Source organism: Anomaloglossus baeobatrachus, chromosome 9 (assembly GCF_048569485.1).
Source record: "Anomaloglossus baeobatrachus isolate aAnoBae1 chromosome 9, aAnoBae1.hap1, whole genome shotgun sequence".
In the NCBI taxonomy this organism is placed as follows: domain Eukaryota; kingdom Metazoa; phylum Chordata; class Amphibia; order Anura; family Aromobatidae; genus Anomaloglossus; species Anomaloglossus baeobatrachus.
In genome coordinates, this window is record NC_134361.1 from 37,348,623 (window position 1) to 37,372,983 (window position 24,361).

Here is a 24,361-nt window from a genome sequence, read left to right on the forward strand (position 1 = left end):
TCAGCGCTCGGCGGGACGCACGGACGGATGCGATACAAAAAGCGTCGGGGATACGGAAAAAAAAGTCACGCCAAAAATTGAGCAGGGATGCCGATCCGTTATCTGCATCCCTGATCTGCGCTCGGCGGGACGCACGGACGGATGCGATACAAAAAGCGTCGCGAATACGGAAAAAAGTCACGCCAAAAATTGAGCAGGGATGCCGATCCGTTATCTGCATCCCTGATCAGCGCTCGGCGGGACGCACGGACGGATGCGATACAAAAAGCGTCGTGAATACGGAAAAAAAAGTCACGCCAAAAATTGACCATGGATGCCGATCCGTTATCTGCATCCCTGATCAGCGCTTGGCGGGACGCACGGACGGATGCGATACAAAAAGCGTCGGGGATACGGAAAAAAAAGTCACGCCAAAAATTGAGCAGGGATGCCGATCCGTTATCTGCATCCCTGATCAGCGCTTGGCGGGACGCACGGACGGATGAGGTGTAAAAATGGACAGGGGATACGGGAAAAAAAAAAAAAAAGTTATACTCACAGTACCCAGAGGACTAGCAGGAGGATCACTGACCAGAAGAGCTGCAGAGGAATAGATGGCAGAGAGATGGACAGCTTTACAGGAGCAGCAGGCAGATCAGCAGAATGCCCAGGAAGGACCCAGCGATGGACGCAGATGTGATCAGGCCGGTGAAGACAGGTAAGAGGACGTCGGGGGAGAGCAGAGGGGGAGAGGGGGGGGTGAGAGCAGAGGGGGAGGGGGGAGAGCAGAGGGGGAGAGCAGAGGGGGAGGGGGGGAGAGCAGAGGGAGAGGGGGGGAGAGCAGAGGGGGAGACCGGAGAGGGAGCTGCAGAAGCAGAATAGAAATAATGGGGGAGGCAGTCAGATCGCAGGGGGAGCGGATCGGGATGTCGGGGGGGCGGGGGGGGGTGGTTGGGGGGAGCAGATCGCGGGGGGGGCACGGCAGGGGCTATCACGGCAGCGCGCAGGGGCACCACGGGAGCGCGCACGGGCTGCAAAGTGAGCACAGTACTCACTTTGCAGCAGCAGCGGTGGTAGCAGATCGGGATGCCGGGGGGGCAGATCGGGGCGTAGGGGGGCAGATCGGGGCGTAGGGGGGCAGATCGGGGGGGGGGCACGGGCAGGGGCCTTCACGGGAGCGCGCAGGGGCCTTCACGGGAGCGCGCAGGGGCCTTCACGGGAGCGCGCAGGGAGCGGAATACTTACCATTAGAGCTGCAGCGGCGGAGACATCAGAGGCGGCGGCGGCAGCAGCAGCGGTGGCGTGGTACCAAAAGTACCAGCCACTCCACGCTGCAGCCATGTTGGGGGAGGGCTCGCAGGCCAGCACAGGCCTGGGGAGGGCGGCCACCGGCAGATCAGACCGCCCCACTGCACACTGATTGGAGCGATTGCGCGTCATAGCACGATCGCTCCAATCAGTGCTGCAGGGTCTGGGGGCGGCATGTTTGAGGTCCACCTATGATATGCTGCAGCAGCTGCGGCATCTCATAGCTGGATCTCACAGGATCGCACTAATTCGGGCATTATTTTTGCCGAAATTAGTGCGATCGATGTGGTTGGCGGTTCAGATTTGAACAGCCAATCACATCGATCGTCGATAGGGGGTGGCGATGCCACCCCCCCTGGGGTCAAGCAAAGGTCCCCTGCTGTAAGAAACAGCAGGGGACATCATTTGAAAGCCGTTGCTATGGCCACGGCAATCAAATGAAGTTTAGGCCGTAAAATTACGTCCCTGGTCGTTAAGTCACGTTAAAATAGGACGTAATTTTACGGCCCGCGGTCGTGAAGGGGTTAAATAACAGGTGAATTGGGTGCAGCATCCTTGCGTGAATGAAGTGCAAATTAAAAACATATACCAGCTGCACATATATCAAATTCACATAGAAACTCATTACATATCAATTCCAAAATGGATTATAAATAATCGTAACATACATGGGTATAGTTAGAGTAAAAAATTAATTAAATATAGTGTTCATTATAGTTTAACCAAAAACATCTCAAAAAACACTATAAAAAACAGGCTTATAGGAAAAAACCAGCATTATAGGAACACTGACAAATCATTCTTGTCGTTCAGGCCAAGGGGACCGAGAGCATTTAAGTCTATAATCAATCTCGATTCTTTTCTGAGTAAAGAACGATGCATATCACCTCCAGTGGGACAGGGATTAATTTTTATTACGCCTGCAAATTTTAAAAGGCGTGGATTACCACTATGATGTTCCTGCATATGGGCAATTAAACGTGGAGAACCTATCCCGGAGGTTATAGACTTAAAATGCTCCCTAAATCGAACATATAAAGGCCGAATTGTTTTACCTATATAATATTTTTGACAAGGGCAAAAAATAACATATACCAGATAATTAGACCTACATGTGATAAGATCTTTTATTTTGAATAGCTCAGTACCAATTTTTAAAGTGTCTCCTGTACAATGATATTCACAAAAGGGGCAGCCGCCGCACCTATGGTTTCCTTTGATTTTATTTCGGTCTAACCACGTACCTAGTTTGGGTGTAGTAATACGATTATTTATCAGAACATCTCCTATGTTTTTGCATCGCCTATATGAAATCAAAGGACCCTCATTTGTCATTTCACAGAGATCCTTGTCTTTATTAATTAAATGCCAGTGTTTTTTGATGCTTGATTTTATTGCATCATACATAGAATTAAATTTAAAATTAAAAACGCATCTATTTGAACTTTCGATTTTTGTTTTTTTCCCCATGTGCTCTTCTGTGTGCAGCTGCTCAGAAAAGTCCCCAGTACCAGTAGACCGCTGTAGGCCGGCGAGCCACATCTGGGCTCCCAAGCCACAGGTTGGGGACCCCTGCACTAGACTATTGTCAATATATGCATTTAGCGATTAACGGACAGATGGAAGAGTATGGTCACGCAATCAGGCTATTGTCAGGCTATTGTCAGTTTATCCCGTAACCACGGAAACACATAGATCAGCAATGGAACGGTATACACAAAATAGATTCTTATTCATGGCTGGAGAAGGGGCAGTGCCCAGACTGGTCGGGTGCAGGAGCAGGGACCCGCCGCTTTATGGTCCTTGCGTTCTGTTTTAGCCTCTCATTTGGTCATCACTAAGATGTAAAATACTAGAACAAAAAAAATTACTGTTTTCTCTGTTGGACCAGCCGGTGAAAGTCCAGGACCTCGGCATTGATCTAGAAGGTGGCAGCAATATGGATGTGTTATCTTTTATGAGAAAATGACAGCCATTGTCCTGCTCCTGACAGCGCTCACGGGATCCGTCCCCCTCCGCGAGCGGCCAAAGGCCCTGTGCCCACAGGAGAAAATACCTGCGGATTTTCGGGATTTTTCAGACAAATCCGCAGGTTTACGCAAGTACAGACACTCCCCATGTTATCCTATGGGATTTGGGGAGTGCTGTATCAATGCTGCGTTTTTTTGCGGCTGCGGAAAATGCTGCAGATTTCCCGCAGCCACACGTAACTGCATGTCAATTATTCCTGCGGATTATTCCACGCTCTCTCTATACTTACCTGCCTTGATTGAAGACACCGGAGACTCTTCCTTCGGTGTAGAAGAATGGGACGGAGCTAGGAGCGGGGCCTGCATGTGACCGCCCGAGCTCCGGTCATGTGACAGCCGGAGGTCGTCCAGGCCCCGCCCATCTTCTCCAGGAGCCAGCCGGAAACCAAGCTGCTGTGCGATACAAGTAAGTATGACCTCACCGATCACTCCAGCACTTGTTCTGCATTGAGGATACAGTGCCGAAGCCATGGCACTGTATCCTCAATGCAGAATGCCCGCAGCATATCCACAGGACCTCTGCACCAAAAACGCAGCACAACTCAGACAAAGTTGTCTTGCGGATTTCTGGAATGCCCTGCGGATTTCTAGAATGCCCTGCGGATTTCTAGAATGCCCTGCGGATTTCTAGAATGCCCTGCGGATTTCTAGAATGCCCTGCGGATTTCTAGAATGCCCTGCGGATTTCTAGAATGCCCTGCGGATTTCTAGAATGCCCTGCGGATTTCTGGGAGCTCCCGCGGATTTCTAGAATGCCCTGCGGATTTCTGGGAGCTCCCGCGGAATGCCCTGCGGATTTCTGGGAGCTCCCGCGGAATGCCCTGCGGATTTCTGGGAGCTCCCGCGGAATGCCCTGCGGATTTCTGGGAGCTCCCGCGGAATGCCCTGCGGATTTCTGGGAGCTCCCGCGGAATGCCCTGCGGATTTCTGGGAGCTCCCGCGGAATGCCCTGCGGATTTCTGGGAGCTCCCGCGGAATGCCCTGCGGATTTCTGGGAGCTCCCGCGGAATGCCCTGCGGATTTCTGGGAGCTCCCGCGGAATGCCCTGCGGATTTCTGGGAGCTCCCGCGGAATGCCCTGCGGATTTCTGGGAGCTCCCGCGGAATGCCCTGCGGATTTCTGGGAGCTCCCGCGGAATGCCCTGCGGATTTCTGGACGCTCCCGCGGAATGCCCTGCGGATTTCTGGACGCTCCCGCGGAATGCCCAGCGGAATTCTGGAAGCTCCTGTGGAATGTCCTCTGGATTTCTGGGAGCTCCTGCGGAATGTCCTGCGGATATGCTGCGGATATATCCACAGGACACTTTCCCCGTGGGCACATGGCCTTTAAGTGTCAATATGTCGGAAACGTCACTTCTATTTTGTATGCGGAGAACTGAAGATGCCACTGATCGGTTTACTCACAATTATCCAGGACGACAAAGTTCTCATCAAACGCCTCGTCCTCGTCGTCCGCTGTTCCTCCGTGCGGGGACCTCGTTCTGCGCGACAGACATGAATATCGCCGTCACATCACCATAGAGGATGGATACATGTACATTGATTGTGTATCATGATGATTAGTCACCAGAGATCACTGACATGCAGCCAATATAGCAGTGACCGCTAATTTCAGGCCACATATGTCCACTTACCTCTGGTCATCTCGATGCTCATAGTAGCCTCTGCCTCGGTCCTCAAATGATCGCTTGCGATTCGAGGATTGTTGTGGAGGACCCCCAGTGTTAGGACTCTTGTACCCCGGATCGGGCTCTTCCTGCTTAAACTCACTTTTCAGCCCTGTGGGTGGAGATAGAAAATCAGGATATTAATAAATGTAGGCGAGCACCCAGAAATTGGTCACAGACCCCCATTATCATGCCCCTACCCTAAAGTGACCACTGCAGCCTTCTTTGGCCCCATAGGTGCCCTATAACAACCTTATACAGCTGGGGGCTGTACAGAGCCACAGATGTATAACATACTTTGCCTTCTGTCATAGATCGGACTCCTGGTCTGTCCCCACAGCCGGCAATGAGTGGAGTTATACCTTCCCAACAGCGGGAGACCACAGAATACCCAGCAATACCGCACATGTACAGTGCTGGCCAAAGTATTGGCACCCCTGCAATTCTGTCAGATACTACTCAGTTTCTTCTTGAAAATGATTGCAATCACAAATTCTTTGGTATTAATTATCTTCATTTATTTTGCTTGCAATGAAAAAAAACACAAAAGAGAATGAAACAAAAATCAAATCATTGATCATTTCACACAAAACTCCAAAAATGGGCCAGACAAAAGTATTGGCACCCTTAGCCATTTTGAGATCTCTCCACAGGTCTTCTATGGGGTTCAGGTCTGGACTCATTGCTGGCCACTTTAGTAGTCTCCAGTGCTTTCTCTCAAACCATTTTCTAGTGCTTTTTGAAGTGTGTTTTGGGTCATTGTCCTGCTGGAAGACCCATGACCTCTGAGGGAGACCCAGCTTTCTCATACTGGGCCCTACATTATGATGCAAAATTTGTTGGTAGTCTTTAGACTTCATAATGCCATGCACACGGTCAAGCAGTCCAGTGCCAGAGGCAGCAAAGCAACCCCAAAACATCAGGGAACCTCCGCCATGTTTGACTGTAGGGACTGTGTTCTTTTCTTTGAATGCCTCTTTTTTTTTTTTTCCTGTAAACTCTATGTTGATGGCTTTTCCCAAAAAGCTCTACTTTTGTCTCATCTGACCAGAGAACATTCTTCCAAAACGTTTTAGGCTTTCTCAGGTAAGCTTTGCCAAACTCCAGCCTGGCTTTTTTTATGTCTCGAGGTAAGAAGTGGGGTCTTCCTGGGTATCCTACCATACAGTCCCTTTTCATTCAGATGCCGACGGATAGTACGGGTTGACACTGTTGTACCCCCGGACTTCAGGGCAGCTTGAACTTGTTTGGATGTTAGTCGAGGTTCTTTATCCACCATCCGCACAATCTTGTGCTGAAATCTCTCGTCAATTTTTCTTTTCCTTCCACATCCAGGGAGGTTAGCCACAGTGCCATGGGCTTTACACTTCTTGATGACACTGCGCACCGTAGACACAGGAACTTTCAGGTCTTTGGAGATGGACTTGTAGCCTTGAGATTGCTCATGCTTCCTCACAATTTGGATTCTCAAGTCCTCAGACAGTTCTTTGGTCTTCTTTCTTTTCTCCATGCTCAATGTGGTACACACAAGGACACAGGACAGAGGCTGAGTCAACTTTAATCCATGTCAACTGGCTGCAAGTGTGATTTAGTTATTGCCAACACCTGTTAGGTGCCACAGGTAAGTTACAGGTGCTGGTAATTACACAAATTAGAGAAGCATCACAGGATTTTTCAAACAGTGCCAATACTTTTGTCCACCCCATTTTTTATGTTTGGTGTGGAATTATATCCAATTTGGCTTTATGATAATTTGTTTTTTTCTTTTTTCCATTGAAGACGAATTAAAATGAAGATAATATCAAAGAATTTGTGATTGCAATCATTTTCAGGAAGAAACTGAGTATTATCTGACAGAATTGCAGGGGTGCCAATACTTTTGGCCAGCACTGTATGGTACTATATCCAGAGCTATTAATAATTCATTCACCCGTATCCTGCAGAGGAGGAGTCTGCTCCAGGGGTCGCCTCTCGTAAAACAGGTCACGTTCTTGCTTGATTTCTTGTCTGTGAGATGGTGGGTAACCTCCGCCTGGGGGGCCGTAATGGTCCGGGGCGTGGTGCCCGTAATCTGTAACAAGAGATGGCAGACTTACAATACATTTTTGTAGGTTCGAGTCTTAATTTTCACATATCCCATCTGCAAAAATAAATTAAAAGGGGATGTCTGGTGCGATATTTTACACATGTGCCATGGTGGTCTTAGAAGAAAATTAAACCTCTACCAGCCCCCCGCACCCTCTTCAAGTGGAGGACATTACGTGACCGCTGCAATCAGTGTCATCTTACGGGTACAGCTGAGCAAAACGTTTTGCCGAACCTGTTGGGATTCCAGGGCAGCCGCACCAGGAAAGTGCAACATCCCCGGTGCCCCTTATGATTCAGCCACGTGACATTATTGCGCTGTGAAGACATTTGTGGGGGCCTGATGATAGGAGGTCGCAGGTAGGAGGAGGTCGCAGGGCTTCTGTCTGGTGGCCATGGACTACTGATATTGCTACTGCATTGGAAGCTTACTAATCTTTTTGCTCAACTCTACGGATGATATTCCATCTCAGCCAAAAGAGCGAGCTCAGAGCGCTGGCGAAAACGACAGACGAGGCCCCTGTGCAGGAACAGAAAGCGGGCCCTTTGTAGACCAGTAGCTCATCATGATGCACAATTCCACCTGCTTATGTGGTGGTAACGGGCCCCGTCACCTTTTGGGGGCCGCCTGACAAGTGTGGGATAAGGAGGAGGAAGGAAGGGCCGCCCGACCGCCGGCGCGGAGGAACGAAGGGCCGGCCGACCGCCGGCGCGGAGGAAGGAAGGGCCGGCCGACCGCCGGCGCGGAGGAACGAAGGGCCGCCCGACCGCCGGCGCGGAGGAAGGAAGGGCCGCCCGACCGCCGGCGCGGAGGAAGGAAGGGCCGCCCGACCGCCGGCGCGGAGGAAGGAAGGGCCGCCCGACCGCCGGCGCGGAGGAAGGAAGGGCCGCCCGACCGCCGGCGCGGAGGAAGGAAGGGCCGCCCGACCGCCGGCGCGGAGGAAGGAAGGGCCGCCCGACCGCCGGCGCGGAGGAAGGAAGGGCCGCCCGACCGCCGGCGCGGAGGAAGGAAGGGCCGCCCGACCGCCGGCGCGGAGGAAGGAAGGGCCGCCCGACCGCCGGCGCGGAGGAAGGAAGGGCCGCCCGACCGCCGGCGCGGAGGAAGGAAGGGCCGCCCGACCGCCGGCGCGGAGGAAGGAAGGGCCGCCCGACCGCCGGCGCGGAGGAAGGAAGGGCCGCCCGACCGCCGGCGCGGAGGAAGGAAGGGCCGCCCGACCGCCGGCGCGGAGGAAGGAAGGGCCGCCCGACCGCCGGCGCGGAGGAAGGAAGGGCCGCCCGACCGCCGGCGCGGAGGAAGGAAGGGCCGCCCGACCGCCGGCGCGGAGGAAGGAAGGGCCGCCCGACCGCCGGCGCGGAGGAAGGAAGGGCCGCCCGACCGCCGGCGCGGAGGAAGGAAGGGCCGCCCGACCGCCGGCGCGGAGGAAGGAAGGGCCGCCCGACCGCCGGTGCGGAGGAAGGAAGGGCCGCCTGACTCTCCCGACAAAACTATACTGCGGAAGAGAAACATACAGACTGCTGCATTTTAAGGGCTCTTCTTTTTGATCTCAGGGAGGTAACCGGCTTATCAGAAGAGTTGTCAGGAGGAGAACAGGAGATTGGCAATGTCCCACTCAGAGGTGGGAGCTCCTGAATACGGGAGACATAGTGGTCAGATGAGCCATCTTTTGGCTGACAACCAATTAATGTGTATGGGGCATTAAAGGGAACCTGTTACCAGGTTTTTCCCTTATGAGCTGCGGCCACTACCAGTGAGTCCATATATACAGTATTCCAGAATCCTGTATATAAAGAGCCCAGGCCACTCTGTAGAACATAAAGAAGGGAATTTTGTTTACTTACCGTAAATTCCTTTTCTTCTAGCTCCTATTGGGAGACCCAGACAATTGGGTGTATAGCTTCTGCCTCCGGAGGCCACACAAAGTATTACACTTTAAAAAGTGTAACCCCTCCCCTCTGCCTATACACCCTCCCGTGCATCACGGGCTCCTCAGTTTTGGTGCAAAAGCAGGAAGGAGGAAACTTATAAATTGGTCTAAGGTAAATTCAATCCGAAGGATGTTCGGAGAACTGAAGACCATGAACCAAAAGAAAAATTCAACATGAACAACATGTGTACACAAAAGAACAACAGCCCGAAGGGAATAGGGGCGGGTGCTGGGTCTCCCAATAGGAGCTAGAAGAAAAGGAATTTACGGTAAGTAAACAAAATTCCCTTCTTCTTTGTCGCTCCATTGGGAGACCCAGACAATTGGGATGTCCAAAAGCAATCCCTGGGTGGGTAAAAGAATACCTCGATAAAAAGAGCCGAAAAACGGCCCCCTCTTACAGGTGGGCAACTGCCGCCTGAAGGAGTCGCCTACCTAGGCTGGCGTCTGCCGAATCATCGGCATGCACCTGATAGTGTTTCGTGAAAGTGTGCAGACTCGACCAGGTAGCTGCCTGACACACCTGCCGAGCCGTAGCCTGGTGTCGCAATGCCCAGGACACCGACGGCTCTGGTAGAATGGGCCTTCAGCCCTGCAGGAATCGGAAGCCTAAAAGAACGGTAGGCTTCAAGAATCGGTTCCTTGATCCACCGAGCCAAGGTTGACTTGAAAACCTGAAATTCCTTACTCTGGCCCGCGATAAGGACAAGAGCGCATCAGACCGGCGCAGGGGCGCCATGCGAGAAATGTAGAGCCGGAGTGCTCTCACCAGATCTAATAAATGCAAATCCTTTTCACATTGGTGAACTGGATGCGGACCCAAAGAGGGGGAGACTATATCCTGATTGAGATGAAACGGGGATACCTTAGGGAGAAAGTCCGGGACCGGACATAGAACCACCCTATCCTGGTGAAACACCAGGAAGGGGGCTTTGCATGACAGCGCTGCTAGCTGAGACACTCTTCTGAGTGATGTGATTGCCACTAGGAAGGCCACCCTTTGCGAAAGGCGAGATAGAGAGATCCCGCATCGGCTCGAAAAGTGGCTTCTGAAGAGTCGTCAGCACCCTGTTAAGATCCGAGGGTGTTAACGGACGCTTGTAAGGTGGGACCGGAAAGCGCCGATACTTGTCCCTTGAGAGAGCCGAGAGACAAGCCCTTGTCCATTCCGGATTGAAGGAAAGAAAGAAAAGTGGGCAAGGCAAACGGCCAGGGAGTAAAACCCTGATCAGAGCACCAGGATAAGAAGATCCTCCAAGTCCTGTGATAGATCTTGGCGGATGTTGGTTTCCTGGCCTGTCTCATGATGGCAATGACATCTGGAGATATCCCTGATGACGCTAGGAGCCAGGACTCAATGGTCACACAGTCAGGTTTAGAGCCGCAGAATTCAGAAGGAAATATAGCCCTTGAGGCAGCAAGTCTGGTCGGTCTGGGAGTGTCCACGGTTGACCCACCGTGAGGTGCCACAGATCCGGGTACCACGATCACCTCGGCCAGTCTGGAGCGACGAGGATGGCGCGGCAACAGTCTGACCTGATCTTGCGTAACACTCTGGGCAGTAGTGCCAGAGGAGGAAAAACATAAGGCAGTCGAAACTGCGACCAGTCGTGAACTAGCGCGTCTGCCGCCAGAGCTCTGTGATCCTTGGACCAAGCCATGAATGCCGGGACTTTGTTGTTGTGCCGAGACGCCATTAGATCGACGTCCGGCGTTCCCCGGCGGCAACAGATATCTAGAAACACGTCCGGGTGAAGAGACCATTCCCCTGCGTCCATGCCCTGGCGACTGAGAAAATCTGCTTCCCAGTTTTCTACGCCCGGGATGTGAACTGCGGAGATGGTGGAGGCTGTGGCTTCCGCCCACAGCCGAATCCGCCGAACTGCTCGGAAGGCTTGACGACTGCGCGTGTGCCGCCCTGGTGGTTGATGTACGCAACCGTCGTGGCGTTGTCCGACTGAATTCGGATCTGCCTGCCCTCCAGCCACCGCTGGAACACCTCTAGGGCTAGATCCACTGCCCTTATCTCCAGAACATTGATCTGAAGGGAGGACTCTGTCGGAGTCCAGGTTCCCTGAGCCGAGTGGTGGAGGAAGACCGCTCCCCACCCTGACAGACTCGCTTCCGTCGTGACCACAGCCTCAGCTGAGGGCCGGAAGGATTTTTCCTCCGCCCAGGAAGTGGAAAGAAGACACCACTGAAGAGAGGTTTTGCTGCAAGGGAAAGAGAGACGTTCTTGTCTAGGGACGTCGACCTCCTGTCCCATTTGCGGTGTCCGATAGAATTGGACGCAGACGAAACTGCGCAAGGGAACTGCCTCCCTTGCTGCCACCGAAACCTTTGGACTGGGGCAAGGACGATACCTTTCCCTTGGACTGTCTAGTAACTTCATCCAATTGCTCGCCAAACAAACGGTCGCCAGAAAATGGCAAACCGGTTAAGAACTTCTTGGAAGCAGAGCCTGCCTTCCATTCACGTAGCCACATGGCCCTGCAGACTGCCACCGAATTGGTGGATGCAACCGCTGTACGGCTCGCAGAGTCCAGGAACGGCGTTCATGGCGTAGAACGAAAAAACCTACGCCTGAGAAGTGAAGGACACAACCTGCGGGGCAGAGGTATGTGCAACCGCAATAATCTCAGCCAGAGAATTGAGATAGCTTGGAGTGCCCTCACGGCTACGAAGGCTGGAGCAAAAGATGCGACTATGGCTTCATAGATGGATTTCATCATAAGCTTTATTTTGCCTGTCAGTGGCATTCGTGAGAGATGGCATCTGCCACTAATACTACGGATCTAGCCGCCAGCCTAGAGACTGGAGAATCCACCCTGTGACACTGAGCCCAACCCTTAACAACGTCAGGGGGGAAAGGGTAACGCGTGTCAATAAGGCGCTTAGTAAGCGCTTGTCCGTAAAGTTCTGTGCTTCTGGACGGCCCCTCTGGAGTTAGAGTGATCGAAACACGCACTCCTGATGAAGTCGGGGAAGGTTCCCAGCGGGCCCGCTTTCTCACCGTGGGATCTGGGTGTTACCCCAGGAGCCTCTTGTTGTACCGACCCAGAGGGACCCGGGAGCGATGAACTCACAGCTCCCTGGCCCTGTGTTATCGGTCTGGACTGCGAGGCTTCCAGTATCTTAGCAGACCCTCTGTCCATAGACTGAGTCCTGGAATGTGAAAGCTACTCAGAGATTTGCTGATTCCAACATGCAAACTCTGTCCCTGTCATCTGTGCAGTGGAAACCGGCGGTACCACCTGGCCGAGGGTCCCACCAGTGCCGGAGGCTCCGGCTGAGTGAGTGCCCTCGGGGCCAAGCATTGTACACAATGAGGGTATGTGGAACCTGCCTGTAATATGGTACAGGTTGTAAAATAAGCCAGTGCCTTGGCACCCTTACTCTTTAAGAGCAGACAACAGCATGTCGTCCGCAGAGTAATCAGTGAGGGTATACAGCCAAAAGCAAATAATGCTGCCGGACAGAGAGATCATATACCATATAAATAAACATATATATATACACTGCGGCACCAAGGGGGGTCAGCACCTGAAAAACTGGTGCCCCACAGTGCTCAGTGAGGGGGAAGGAGGATACCAACGTATGCTCCAGCCCTCCCTGCCGACGTCCAGTCGGCCGTCCCGTCGTTACCCCTGACTGGCAGGCCTGAGAACGGGAGTGTGAGGTAAATCCGGAGAGATGACGATAAATCATGATATTCAAGTATGTCAGGAAGCCCTCTCCTGGTGTCACCCCCCCTTTCCTTCACACAACTGGTTTAGCAACAAATCCCATGGCCATGTCCTGTGATATGGAAATGAGGTGGTGTGGGAACAATGGACACAGGATGACTCCCTGCCGTCACCCTGTAACAAGAGTTGTATCTCATTAGCCAGGCTATGGAAATAGCCAGACAGAACGACTCCAGTAAAAAATGGTTCATATCTCGCAAGCCATATTTCCGATAAATATGGCAACCATAAAAATGGTGTCTCCGCATGTGGACGATGCCGGCACCCCCTTTTTATGGGAGCAGGACATTGGGAGATGCCCCAGGCGTGATATCAGCCAATGGGGAACTGGCAGACAGGTCATGAGTCCCCTCGTTCTGTAGCTAAATTCATAACTGTCACAATGAGAGCATTGGCGTCTGCCTACGACGCTCCCAGGCAAAGTTATGGCCAATATCCCCTTTGCTGGATAATTCTGATCCATGCAGGGGGAGTGGCAGTGCTTCCCTGTGAGGTCACTAAGGTAGGAGGGGACCTGGATCTGCCCAGGTTGATAACCCTACTTCGGCCATTTTCCAGGGTTCTTCTGCTCGGGGGCCTGGTTGGGAAAGACCTGTGAGAGAGTTCCTGGAAACCTGGTCTACAGCGCCCCCCTGTGGCCAGACGCACAAGGTAACTGATTGAATTGCATACCTGTTTGAAAACCATGCTTTATCTGTAACTGTACTCTGACATATGTATATTCTGTAGATTCCCTATTGTATATATTGTAGTTCTAGTGTGCTTTAGGCTGATTAAATTATATAATTAATCTTGGGCTGTTCTGTTATCTCGATCTTGAATCCCACGTCTGTGTGTTCGGCTAATAGTTACCGTAAATCGGTTGGTGGCAGCGAATTGTGCCAAGGATTATTGTGGGGAGGCCAGTGAGATTCGGGGAGATTTTATATATTCCGCCCGCGGAGGTCGGGGGAATATATACCTTACTCTCACCGGGGACCCTTCAATAATCGGCATAAGTAGTATAGCGGCCTCCTTGCTTATTGTCGGGCAATTCCATAATTGGCCTGACTATAAGAGGGGCGCTAGAGAGCGCGTCACGTGCTCTGTCTGTCGGTCGGGAGGTATAAAGGAGGGGTGACCCCCACTTGTTACCCCCCGATTGTGACGTACTGGTAGCCAGCGCGGGGGATTTCTGAGTGACCCCCCGGTGGTTTGTGACATATTGGTGGCATAGCGGTGGGATCGAGATAATAGTGTGTGTGAGTGTGAGACCCATACTCCCAGACACTAAAGACTGCCTGCAGCAGCTGTGGCTGCTGGGGTCTTCAGACTAGCTCAACACTAGAGTGTCAGAGTGCAGATACTGTAAGGTGTGTGGAGGCATCAGGTGTCAGTTCTGTGTCAGTGACCAAAAGTCTGCAAGAATGGCTGATGGCACCAGGAGCAGAGCTATGCAACTGGCCAATGCTAAGGCAGGAGCCGAAGAGAGGGAGGACGGTGCTGTGGACAGCAATGAGGAGGTTGCCCACGAGTCCTCCAGGAGCTCGACGCCAGAAAACCGTTCTGCCGAGGACATTGCGCAACCTGGCACTGCTGGACAAGATGAGGAGGAGCTCACCCAAGGTTCCTCAACGAGCCAGATGCCAGCCCTCCGCTCTGAAAGGGACAGTGAATCACCAGGCTCCGCAGCGTGCCGCAGATCACCACGTGCCATTCCACCGAGCCTGGGAGGCTCGGATAGCCTTCTTCAAATGGCTATGGCCCTTCTCCAGGCTGGAGACCAGAAGGGCTACAAGGAACTCCTGGCAGAGCGGAGGGCAGAGCGGCACGCAGAGCGTGAGGCTGCGGAGCGAGAGCGGCAGGCAGCGCGTGAAGAGCGAGAGCGACAGGCAGACCGTGACTACCAGCTGCAGCTAGCTCAGCTCCGGCCCTCATCAGCCACATGTGACCTTCAAAACACCAAACTTCCAAAGGTCCGTGTTGAGGACTTCCCAGTGCTGGAGAAGGATGGAGACTTGGACTCTTTCCTGACTGCTTTTGAACGGACTTGCTTGCAGCACCATCTGAACAAGGACCAGTGGGCCAAATACCTGACCCCCCGTTTAAGGGGTAAGGCCCTGGATGTCCTTGGGGACTTGCCTGCTGAGGCAGATCAGGGCTACGACACCATCAAGCGGGCCCTGATCCAACAGTACAACCTCACTCCAGAGTCCTACCGCAAGAAGTTCCGGAGCCTACAGAAGGGACCAAAGGACTCCTGGGCTGACCACCGGCGGGCACTTGCCCGAGCTGCCGACCACTGGACCCAAGGCCTGCAGCTTTCCACCGGACCGGAGATCCTGGACTTGTTCATCACGGAGCAACTCTTGTGGAACTGCCCTGAGGATCTCCGCCAGTTCATCCGAGACCAGAAGCCAAAGGGGTCCACGGCTACAGCTGCCCTTGCCGATGACTACACCAACAACCGGGCCCCTGAGGCCAGGAGAGCGGCCACCAGCAGCACCTGGAGAGGGGGTAAGATGAATTCTGCGACTGCCCCACCTGCCCCTAGACTGCAGGGGGTGTCCCCCTCAACTCCCCTCTCCAGGCCCGTGGCGGAACCAAGACGGTGCCACCAGTGCAACCTACCTGGACACTTCAAGGCCATGTGCCCTCAGCGTCCCAAGGCCCCGGCTCCGTCCCCGTCCCAAGGGCCGCCCAAGGTGTATTGTGTGGGTGGGGGTGGTGGTAGGTCCCTGGACAGCTTCCAACCTGTCACCGTCGGCCGGTCTGTGACCATAGGACTGCGAGACAGCGCCTCGGAGGTGACTCTGGTGCGGCCTGAGATGGTGTCCCCCCAAGACTTGATCCCTGGAAAAACCCTCGCTGTCTCCGGGATTGGAGGCACTGACCCGGCGCTGCCTGTTGCTGACATTTATGTGGACTGGGGCGCAGGGCGGGGGGTGAGGGAGGTGGGGGTAACTGATCGGATCCCTGCAAACGTGCTACTTGGGACAGATTTGGGGCAGATAACCTCCCAGTTTGGGCCCCAACCAAGGGCTGAACCTTCAGCCAGTGCTGACATGCCTCCGGACAATGTTAATGTGTTATCTATGAATGATGTAAGGGAGGAGGGAGTGAACTCTGATATTTCTGCTTGCATAGACACCATAGACACACACTCAGCTGCAGCTGTGACAGGGGAGGGGGTCAGAGAAAGGTGTGACAATGCCTCTACAAGTAACCAGCCTGTGAGCTGGGATCTGTTGCCCTCTGCAGGGATAAGCAGAGAGCAGGGTGCTGCAGGGGGAGGACCAGTGTGTGGGGTGGGGGCTACCACAGCAAATGTGGGGTCCCCAGAGATTTCACAGCGGGGTTCTGTTGCTGCAGGAGGGGAACAGGCAGGTGAGATTGGGGCCGGTCCAGGAGCGGAAGTGCTCCCAGGTAAGATCTCGGTGCATGGTTCCCCCACAACCGGGGTGTCAGGAAGCCAGGTAGGTCTGCCTGAACCGGCGACTTGGTCAGGAACGGAGGAGGAGCAGGCACGACCCACGGTCGCAGCGGCTGTGGCCGCTGTCACCCGCAGTGGGAGTGCTGGAAGCCAAGGGGCCTCCCGGAGGTCCGATAGCTCTTCCCCTTCTGACCAAGTGGCAGCCGAGTCAGGTGGAGGCCAGGACACAGGTCCCGGGGTACTGACTGAAGATGTGACAGTCTCGTCGATTCTGGCCACATCTAGTCAGGGGTTTCAGGCAGCGTTAGAAGCTGACGACAGCCTGAAAGCTCTTAAGGAGCAGGCGGCACAGCCTCCCTCGGACTCGGACCCGGAGCGAGTGGTCTGGGACCAAGGACGGCTGTACCGGGCCACGGTCCAGCAGGGTTCACCGGAGGCGTGGCCCAGGGACCGACAGTTGGTGGTACCCTATCCGTTCCGGACGGAGTTGTTGCGGATCGCACATGAGATTCCGATGGCCGGACACCTAGGGATCGCTAAGACCAAGGCCAGGTTAAACCAGCATTTCTACTGGCCAAAAATGGGGGCCGATGTGGCTGCCTACTGCCGTTCGTGTGAAACCTGTCAGAGAGTGGGGAAGGCGGGGCCACGCCCCAAAGCCCCACTGGTATCTCTGCCCATCATCGATGAGCCTTTCAGGAGGGTGGCTGTGGATCTGGTCGGCCCGCTGGCCATCCCCAGCAGCTCCGGGAAACGCTTCATACTGACGGTAGTGGACTATGCCACCCGGTACCCAGAAGCAGTGGCCTTGTCGTCCATTCGGGCTGACAAGGTGGCCACCGCATTGCTGGAGATTTTCTCCCGAGTGGGTTTTCCCCAGGAAATGCTCACTGACCGGGGGACCCAATTCATGTCCCAGCTGATGGAGGCCCTCTGTAAGCAAGTCCAGGTGCGACATCTGGTGGCCAGCCCGTACCATCCACAGACTAATGGCCTGTGCGAGCGGTTCAATGGCACCTTAAAGCAGATGCTTAAGATGTTGGTCGACTCCCATGGGCGTGACTGGGAGCGGTATCTCCCACACCTGTTATTTGCTTACCGGGAGGTTCCACAGGCCTCAACAGGATTCTCACCGTTTGAGCTCCTGTACGGGCGACGTGTGCGGGGCCCCCTGGCTCTGGTGAAAGAGGCTTGGGAAGGGGATTTGGCCACCCCTGGAGTGTCGGTTATCGAGTATGTCATGCGCTTCCGGGACAAAATGCAGGCCTTGACGCAACTGGTACACGACAATATGGCTCAAGCCCAGGCCGATCAGAAGCGTTGGTACGACCAGAACGCTTGTGAGAGGACCTACCAAGTGGGTCAAAAGGTGTGGGTACTGGTCCCCGTACCACAGGACAAGCTTCAGGCAGCCTGGGAAGGCCCATACCTCGTGTACCAGCAGCTCAACCCTGTAACGTACCTGGTCACCCTGGACCCTGCCCGTGGAAGGCGGAAGCCCTTCCATGTGAACATGATGAAGGCACATCATGAGCGGGAGGCATGTGCGCTCCCCGTGTGCAACCTGCCCGAGGAGGGAGAAGCGGAAACCCTCTTGGATATGCTAGCCCAGGTTAGGGCAGGCGGATCCATTGAGGATGTGGAGGTTGGCCACCAGCTCTTGGAAGACCAACGGTCCCAGCTGTGGGCCACCCTCCTCCCCTTCCGGGGGTTGTTTACCAACCAGCCCGGAAGGACTGACTTGGCTGTCCATCACGTGGACACGGGGGATCATCCCCCGATCCGGCGTTCAGCATATCGGGTCTCCCTGGAGGTGCAGCAACACATGCGCCAGGAGATTGACGAGATGCTGAAGCTGGGGGTGATCCAGGCATCCAACAGCGCTTGGGCCTCGCCTGTAGTCCTCGTCCCTAAGAAGGACCGAACCACTCGGTTCTGCGTGGACTACAGGGGGCTCAATGCGGTCACGGTCGCCGATGCGTACCCAATGCCACGCATCGATGACCTGCTCGATCAGTTGGCCGGGGCTCAGTACCTGACCATCATGGATCTGAGCCGGGGATATTGGCAGATCCCCCTGACTCGCAAGGCCAGGGAACGCTCTGCCTTTATTACCCCATTTGGACTGTACGAGTCCACGGTGATGCCATTCGGGATGAGGAATGCCCCTGCCACTTTCCAGCGGATGGTCAACACCCTGCTCAAGGGACTTGAAGGGTACGCGGCCGCGTACCTGGATGACATTGCCGTCTTCAGTCCCACCTGGGAGGACCACCTAGAGCATCTAGCACAGGTGCTCAGGCGGATCCACCGGGCAGGTTTGACCATCAAGCCGGGAAAGTGTCAGCTGGCCATGAGCGAGGTCCAGTACCTCGGTCACCGGGTAGGTGGGAGAACACTGAAGCCCGAGCCTGAGAAAGTGGAAGCCATCGCATCCTGGCCCACCCCCAGGACCAAGAAGCAGGTGATGTCCTTCTTGGGGACCGCCGGGTACTATAGGAGGTTTGTTCCACGCTATAGTAGCCTGGCAAAGCCCTTGACGGACCTCACCAAGAAGAAGCTGCCCTCTGCAGTCGATTGGACAATGGACTGCGAGACAGCCTTCCGGGCCCTAAAGGACGCCCTGTCCAGCCCGCCCGTGCTACAGGCAGCCGACTTCACGCGGCCGTTTGTAGTACAGACCGACGCCAGTGACTTCGGCCTCGGTGCGGTGCTCAGCCAGGTGGACTCTGCGAGCCAAGAGCACCCAGTCTTGTACCTGAGCAGGAAGCTGTTACCAAGGGAAGTTGCCTATTCCACGATGGAGAAGGAGTGCCTGGCCATAGTGTGGGCCCTGCAGCGTCTGCAACCCTATCTATACGGGCGCCACTTCATCGTGGAGACGGACCACAATCCCCTCAGCTGGTTGCACACCGTCTCTGGGACGAATGGGCGATTGTTGCGATGGAGCCTTGCGCTCCAGCAATACAACTTCACCATTCGCCACAAAAGGGGCCGTGACCACGGTAACGCAGACGGGCTGTCCCGACAAGGAGAGGTCGCGGACGGGCGCACGGGGGAACACCGGAGTGTGCTGCCCCCTAGCGCCCTCAAAAGGGGGGAGGTGTGAGGTAAATCCGGAGAGATGACGATAAATCATGATATTCAAGTATGTCAGGAAGCCCTCTCCTGGTGTCACCCCCCCTTTCCTTCACACAACTGGTTTAGCAACAAATCCCATGGCCATGTCCTGTGATATGGAAATGAGGTGGTGTGGGAACAATGGACACAGGATGACTCCCTGCCGTCACCCTGTAACAAGAGTTGTATCTCATTAGCCAGGCTATGGAAATAGCCAGACAGAACGACTCCAGTAAAAAATGGTTCATATCTCGCAAGCCATATTTCCGATAAATATGGCAACCATAAAAATGGTGTCTCCGCATGTGGACGATGCCGGCACCCCCTTTTTATGGGAGCAGGACATTGGGAGATGCCCCAGGCGTGATATCAGCCAATGGGGAACTGGCAGACAGGTCATGAGTCCCCTCGTTCTGTAGCTAAATTCATAACTGTCACAATAAGAGCATTGGCGTCTGCCTACGACGCTCCCAGGCAAAGTTATGGCCAAAATCCCCTTTGCTGGATAATTCTGATCCATGCAGGGGGAGTGGCAGTGCTTCCCTGTGAGGTCACTAAGGTAGGAGGGGACCTGGATCTGCCCAGGTTGATAACCCTACTTCGGCCATTTTCCAGGGTTCTTCTGCTCGGGGGCCTGGTTGGGAAAGACCTGTGAGAGAGTTCCTGGAAACCTGGTCTACAGCGCCCCCCTGTGGCCAGACGCACAAGGTAACTGATTGAATTGCATACCTGTTTGAAAACCATGCTTTATCTGTAACTGTACTCTGACATATGTATATTCTGTAGATTCCCTATTGTATATATTGTAGTTCTAGTGTGCTTTAGGCTGATTAAATTATATAATTAATCTTGGGCTGTTCTGTTATCTCGATCTTGAATCCCACGTCTGTGTGTTCGGCTAATAGTTACCGTAAATCGGTTGGTGGCAGCGAATTGTGCCAAGGATTATTGTGGGGAGGCCAGTGAGATTCGGGGAGATTTTATATATTCCGCCCGCGGAGGTCGGGGGAATATATACCTTACTCTCACCGGGGACCCTTCAATAATCGGCATAAGTAGTATAGCGGCCTCCTTGCTTATTGTCGGGCAATTCCATAATTGGCCTGACTATAAGAGGGGCGCTAGAGAGCGCGTCACGTGCTCTGTCTGTCGGTCGGGAGGTATAAAGGAGGGGTGACCCCCACTTGTTACCCCCCGATTGTGACGTACTGGTAGCCAGCGCGGGGGATTTCTGAGTGACCCCCCGGTGGTTTGTGACAGGGAGTATATGGCACAAGGCCGCAAGAGCCGGGGACTAAATTTAAAAACGCGGCCGGCAAACATGGCGCGGTCGTCCCAGTCTCACAAACCACTCAGCAACCGCTGCAGCATTTGTAACACAGATGCTGCATGCACCGTCCCTCAGGGGACACAGAGTACCTTATGATGCAGGGCTCTGTCCCTGATGATGTTCCAGTCTCCTGTCCGTCAGAATCCCCTAGGGGCTGCGGATGGAGCCCGGTCCCTGCATGGCGACCGGTTAGGATCCCCCTCTCCCAGAGCAGTGGGAAACCTTTGCAGATTCTGAGATCCTCCACCGGCAGAATTATAACAATGGCTGCCGGCGTTCCGAGGGGAGGAGAGAGCCGTGGGCGGCACCGCAAAGAAGGGAATTTTGTTACTTACCGTAAATTCCTTTTCTTCTAGCTCTTATTGGGAGACCCAGACGATTGGTGTATAGCACTGCCTCCGGAGGCCACACAAAGCAATTACACTTAAAAGTGTAAGGCCCCTCCCCTTCTGGCTATACACCCCCAGTGGGATCACTGGCTCACCAGTTTTAGTGCAAAAGCAAGAAGGAGGAAAGCCAATAACTGGTTTAAACAAATTCACTCCGAGTAACATCGGAGAACTGAAAACCGTTCAACATGAACAACATGTGTACCCGCAAACAAACCAAAAATCCCGAAGGACAACAGGGCGGGTGCTGGGTCTCCCAATAAGAGCTAGAAGAAAAGGAATTTACGGTAAGTAACAAAATTCCCTTCTTCGGCGCTCTATTGGGAGACCCAGACGATTGGGACGTCCAAAAGCTGTCCCTGGGTGGGTAAAGAAATACCTCATGTTAGAGCTGCAAGACAGCCCTCCCCTACGGGGAGGCAACTGCCGCCTGCAGGACTCTTCTACCTAGGCTGGCGTCCGCCGAAGCATAGGTATGCACCTGATAATGTTTGGTGAAAGTGTGCAGACTCGACCAGGTAGCTGCCTGGCACACCTGTTGAGCCGTAGCCTGGTGTCGTAATGCCCAGGATGCACCCACGGCTCTGGTAGAATGGGCCTTCAGCCCTGATGGAACCGGAAGCCCAGCAGAACGGTAGGCTTCAAGAATTGGTTCCTTGATCCATCGAGCCAGGGTGGCCTTAGAAGCCTGCGACCCTTTGCGCTTACCAGCGACAAGGACAAAGAGTGCATCCGAACGGCGCAAGGGCGCCGTGCGGGAAATGTAGATTCTGAGTGCTCTCACCAGATCTAACAAATGTAAATCCTTCTCATACCGATGAACTGCATGAGGACAAAACGAAGGCAAAGAGATATCCTGATTAAGATGAAAAGAGGATACCACCTTCGGGAGAAACTCCTGAATGGGGCGCAGCACTACCTTGTCCTGGTGGAAGACCAGGAAGGGAGTCTTGGATGACAGCGCTGCCAGCTCAGACACTCTCCGAAGAGATGTGATCGCTACCAGAAAAGCCACGTTCTGGGATAGTCTAGAAAGTGAAACCTCCCTCAGAGGCTCGAAGGGCGGCTTCTGGAGGGCATAGTACCCTGTTCAGATCCCATGGATCTAACGGCCGCTTGCACGGGGGAACGATATGGCAAACCCTCTGTAGGAACGTGCGCACCATAGGAAGGCGTGCCAAACGCCTCTGAAAAAAGACGAATAGCGCCGATACCTGACCTTTAAGGGAGCCGAGCGCCAAACCTTTTTCTAACCCAGATAGCAGGAAAGAAAGAAAGGTAGGCAATGCAAATGGCCAGGGAGACACTCCCTGAGCAGAGCACCAGGATAAGAATATCCTCCACGTTCTGTGGTTCTTAGCGGACGTGGGCTTCCTAGCCTGTCTCATGGTGGCAACGACCCCGTGGAATAATCCTGAAGACGCTAGGATCCAGGACTCAATGGCCACACAGTCAGGTTCAGGGCCGCGGAATTCCGATGGAAAAAACGGCCCTTGGGACAGCAAGTCTGGTCGGTCTGGTAGTGCCCACGGTTGGCCGACCGTGAGCTGCCACAGATCCGGATACCACGCCCTCCTCGGCCAGTCTGGGGCGACGAGTATGACGCGGCTGCAATCGGATCTGATCTTGCGGAGCACTCTGGGCAAGGGTGCCAGAGGTGGAAACACATAAGGGAGCCGGAACTGCGACCAATCTTGCGCTAGGGCGTCTGCCGCCAGCGCTCTTTGATCGCGAGACCGTGCCATGAAGGTTGGGACCTTGTTGTTGTGCCGGGGCGCCATTAGGTCGACGTCCGGCCTTCCCCAGCGGCGACAGATTTCCTGAAACACGTCCGGGTGAAGGGACCATTCCCCTGCGTCCATGCCCTGGCGACTGAGGAAGTCTGCCTCCCAGTTTTCTACGCCGGGGATGTGAACTGCGGATATGGTGGAGGCCGTGGCATCCACCCACATCAGAATCCGCCGGACTTCCTGGAAGGCTTGCCGACTGCGTGTCCCCCCTTGGTGATTGATGTATGCCACCGCTGTGGACTTGTCCGATTGAATTCGGATCTGCTTTCTTTCCAGCCACTGCTGGAAGGCTAGTAGGGCAAGATACACTGCTCTGATTACCAGAACATTGATCTGAAGGGTGGACTCCTGCTGAGTCCACGGACCCTGAGCCCTGTGGTGGAGAAAAACGCTCCCCACCCTGACAGACTCGCGTCTGTCGTGACCACCGCCCAAGACGGTGGTAGGAAGGATCTTCCCTGTGATAATGAGGTGGGAAGAAGCCACCATTGCAGAGAGTCCTTGCCGTCTGTGAAAGGGATACTTTCCTGTACAGGGATGTTGACTTCCCGTCTCATTGGCGGAGAATGTCCCATTGAAGTGAACGCAGATGAAACTGCGCAAACGGAACCGCCTCCATTGCCGCCACTATCTTCCCGAGGAAGTGCATGAGGCGTCTTAAGAAGTGCGACTGACCTTTAAGGAGAGTCTGCACCCCAGTCTGTAGTGACCGCTGCTTGTCCAGCGGAAGCTTCACTACCGCTGAGAGGGTATGAAACTCCATGCCAAGATACGTTAGTGATTGGGTCGTGACAGGTTTGACTTTGAGAAGTTGATGATCCACCCGAATGTCTGGAGAGTCTCCAGCGCAACATTCAGGCTGAGTTGGCATGCCTGTTGAGAGGGTGCCTTGACAAGTATATCGTCCAAGTAAGGGATCACAGAGTGTCCCTGTGAGTGCAAGACTGCTACCACTGCCGTCATGACCTTGGCGAACACCCGTGGGGCTGTCGCCAGCCCGAATGGCAGAGCTACGAACTGAAGCTGGTCGTTTCCTATCACGAAATGTAGAAAAACATTGGTGCTCTGTAGCAATCGGCACGTGGAGATAAGCATCTAGATGTCTATTGATGCTAGGAAATTTCCTTGAGACATTGAGGCAATGACGGAGCGGAGGGTATCATCCGGAACCGCCTGGCCTCCACGTGCTTGTTGAGCAGTTTTAGGTCCAGAACGGAACGGAAAGAGCCATCCTTGTTTGGCACCACAACCAGATTGGAGGAAAACCGTGTCTTGTTCCTGAAGAGGAACCGGGATTACCACTCCTTCTGCCTGCAGAAGAGCATCTGCTCGGTGGGGAAGTGGGGACGTTCTGAAGAATCGAGCCGGAGGACGAGAACAGAACTCTGTCCTGTGCACGTGGGCACACTGTCCCTCACCCACCGGTCTGTGACCTGTGGCAGCTAAATGTCGCCAAAGGCGAGCGAGTCTGCCATCAACCGCGGATGCGGAAAGATGAGAGAGCTGAGAGTCATGAGGAGACCGCCTTGGTAGCGGTTCCTCCGGCTGCCTTCCTTGGGCGTGATTGAGCCCGGCCGGCAG

The 24,361-nt window shown here is 54.3% G+C and overlaps 1 protein-coding gene across 1 annotated transcript in view; it reads right to left on the bottom strand.

Annotated features, from left to right (window-relative positions):
* Window positions 1–24,361, bottom strand: part of HNRNPUL1 (heterogeneous nuclear ribonucleoprotein U like 1) — a 126,952-nt gene that overhangs the window by 92,943 nt on the left and 9,648 nt on the right. The window contains exons 2-4 of the mRNA XM_075323550.1: window positions 6,914–7,054; window positions 4,951–5,095; window positions 4,721–4,797 (exon numbers count right to left, since the gene is read on the bottom strand). Coding sequence (XP_075179665.1) covers window positions 4,721–4,797; window positions 4,951–5,095; window positions 6,914–7,054 — 363 coding nt within the window. The remainder of the gene's footprint in view (window positions 1–4,720; window positions 4,798–4,950; window positions 5,096–6,913; window positions 7,055–24,361) is intronic.